We start from the raw sequence: 2,368 nt of genomic DNA on the forward strand, positions 1-2,368 counted from the left end.
ATTTCCCCTGCTGGATGGTGCGGGCACTGTGTCACTATCTGATCGGAGTGGTGCCCTCACGTACGTTAGTGTTCATGGGGCTCCGTTGGAGTTTCCAAAGAGTATGCTACGGCGGTACTTCGGCCGGTATGGCACAGTGATTAGTGTGCGGGTGAACGTGGTGTCTTCCAGTCCACTTAAGGGTGTGAGGACCAACATTCGCACCCTGGGCATGAGGCTCCGGGAAGATATTCCGTCCTCTGTGCGGCTTATGGGCTACAACGTTCGGGTATTTTACGCCCGCCAGCCTCGGACATGTTATCGTTGTGGCCTCTTGGGCCATCAGGCTGCTGACTGTTCTGCGCCTGCCGTTGCACCCGTGAACCTCTTCAGTGAGGTGGATTTTCCGCCGCTTCCTGTGGAGGAGGATTCAGTGGATGTGGCCGTCTCTTCAGCCCCGGATGTGCCCCCTGTGTCGCCTGTTGCGCCTGGTGCGCCCCCTGTTGTTGTCGCCTCTCCTCAAGAGGTGGTGGCGTCGCCGGGTGATCGTCCTGCTCCGACTTGTGTCCCTGGGGTTCTTCAGACTGCCTGCTGCTCGATTTCCCCGTCTTCCTCTGCTGCGTCTGACCCTGTCCCTGCACCCTCGCCGTCTGTTCCGGCTGTGCTGGGTGTTGGGGTGGATCCGGCGCTTCCTCCTGTGCCTGGCCTGGTGCCCCATGTGGTTGAGGATGCTGCCGTTCTGCGACGTGCATCGGTTCGCCCTGCTTGTGTTGTGCGTGTCTCGGAGTCTGCCTCCGGGTCGGATGATGTGCGGCCCGAGCCTAAGCGTTCTCGGCGTTCGTCTTCAGCATGGACAGATGTTGGCGACTTCGTCGCTTGTGACTCTGCCGGCGACGGAGGGGTGGCTCCGGTTATGTTGCGTACTACGGTGACGGCGGAGGTGCATTTGCCTGAGGATGCCCGTGCCAGTGTTCCGGCCTCCACTGCAGATATGGTGACTGAGGTTCCTGCTTCAGGTGCGTCGCCTGCATCGGATGGCTCCGGTTCTTCATGGGGGGTGGTTCCCCCTGCCGAGGTTCGTGGTGAGCGGGGTGGCCTGGTGATGGTGTTGAAGACTGCTCGTTCTGGGGGTTCTGTAACCCCTTCCTCGGTCCCCGTTTCATCGGCTGCGGTCTCGACGCCTCTTCCGTCTCCGGCCGTCTCTTCAGTGTCTCCTGCGGTGGAGTTGCCATCTCGTCAATTGCCCCCTGCTCCTGTGCGTACGGCGACGCGGCCGTCTCGGCAGCCCTCGTACGCTTCAGCGGTGTCGTCTGCTACCTCGAAGGACGTGGGTTGCGCTCCCCAGCCTCGTTATGCGACTTGCGTCAGTGAGCTTAAGGAGTGGCCGTTTTCACCTGATCTGGTGGTTCCCGAGTTTATGAAGGGCCCGCAGCGGCAGGGGGATTGTCCCCCTACCGACAGGGAATATATGATTTGGGAGGCCTACAAGCGACGGTATCCCTGGGCTGCGGAGACATATGGTCTTGTCTCTGAGGAATGTGTTCTCACTCGTGATTCCTTTGTGTGTTGTGGGTTGTTTCCATTAGTGTGCATGGGTGTGAGGTGCGGGTCGGGTATGTGTGAGTGGGTGGGGCGGGTTTGTTTCCCGGTTCCTGCGTGCTCCGGTTTGTGGTTGTGGGTTTTTTGTGTGGCTTGTGTGTATGTGTCCGGTTCCTGTTCGGTCCGGGGTTTGGTTTGTGTGTGTCTGGTTGTGGGTGTCATGTTCTTATGTTATGCTTTGTGGTTCTATGGTTTTATGATGCTGTTTGTGCGCTTGTTTGTGTGGTGTTGAGTGCCCTTCAGGCTGTTGGCGTGACCTGGACTGGGTTTATGTTCTTTGTCGAGTTTTGCCGTTGAGCTTTTCCTTTTGTTTATTGTATAATTATGTTGTTGTATTGTTAGTTATTTATTTTTTACTTTTTTGTTTTTATGTTGGTGCCTCTCCGTGTGTGTTTGCGGTGCTGGTAGCCTTGTTCTGTATGTTTCAGGTTTTGGTGTGTTATTTCTGTTTTGTATTCTGCTGTGTTTCACTTAATTATTGTATTCTGTTTGTAATTATTGTTGTTTTGTGATCGGCCCTTCCGGCCGGCGTTATTGTGTTTAGTAATTTTGTTCCTTAGTTTTGCCCGTTTGTGCTTTGTCTTTTTGTTCTGTTTTATGATGTAACTGTTTCCTTTTATTGTACTTATAAGCATGCTTGCATGTAAAAATAAAAATAAAAAAAATAAAAAAAATTAGGGTAATTGGTACATTTGTACAGAGAATGTTTTTGATTGCAAAACAAGCACATTCCCCATCCTACAGCTCGTTTAGGGGTTACCGGTTTAGGTAAAACAGTACTTGCAGGTTA

At 53.5% G+C, this 2,368-nt stretch overlaps 1 protein-coding gene across 1 annotated transcript in view; it reads right to left on the reverse strand.

The window, feature by feature from the left end:
• Nucleotides 1–558: 558 nt before the first annotated feature.
• The window catches only part of LOC138360226 (mucin-13-like), a 67,920-nt gene continuing 66,110 nt past the window's right edge, over nt 559–2,368 (reverse strand). The window contains exon 2 of the mRNA XM_069320163.1: nt 559–1,193. Coding sequence (XP_069176264.1) covers nt 559–1,193 — 635 coding nt within the window. The remainder of the gene's footprint in view (nt 1,194–2,368) is intronic.

Source organism: Procambarus clarkii, unplaced genomic scaffold (assembly GCF_040958095.1).
Source record: "Procambarus clarkii isolate CNS0578487 unplaced genomic scaffold, FALCON_Pclarkii_2.0 HiC_scaffold_102, whole genome shotgun sequence".
In the NCBI taxonomy this organism is placed as follows: domain Eukaryota; kingdom Metazoa; phylum Arthropoda; class Malacostraca; order Decapoda; family Cambaridae; genus Procambarus; species Procambarus clarkii.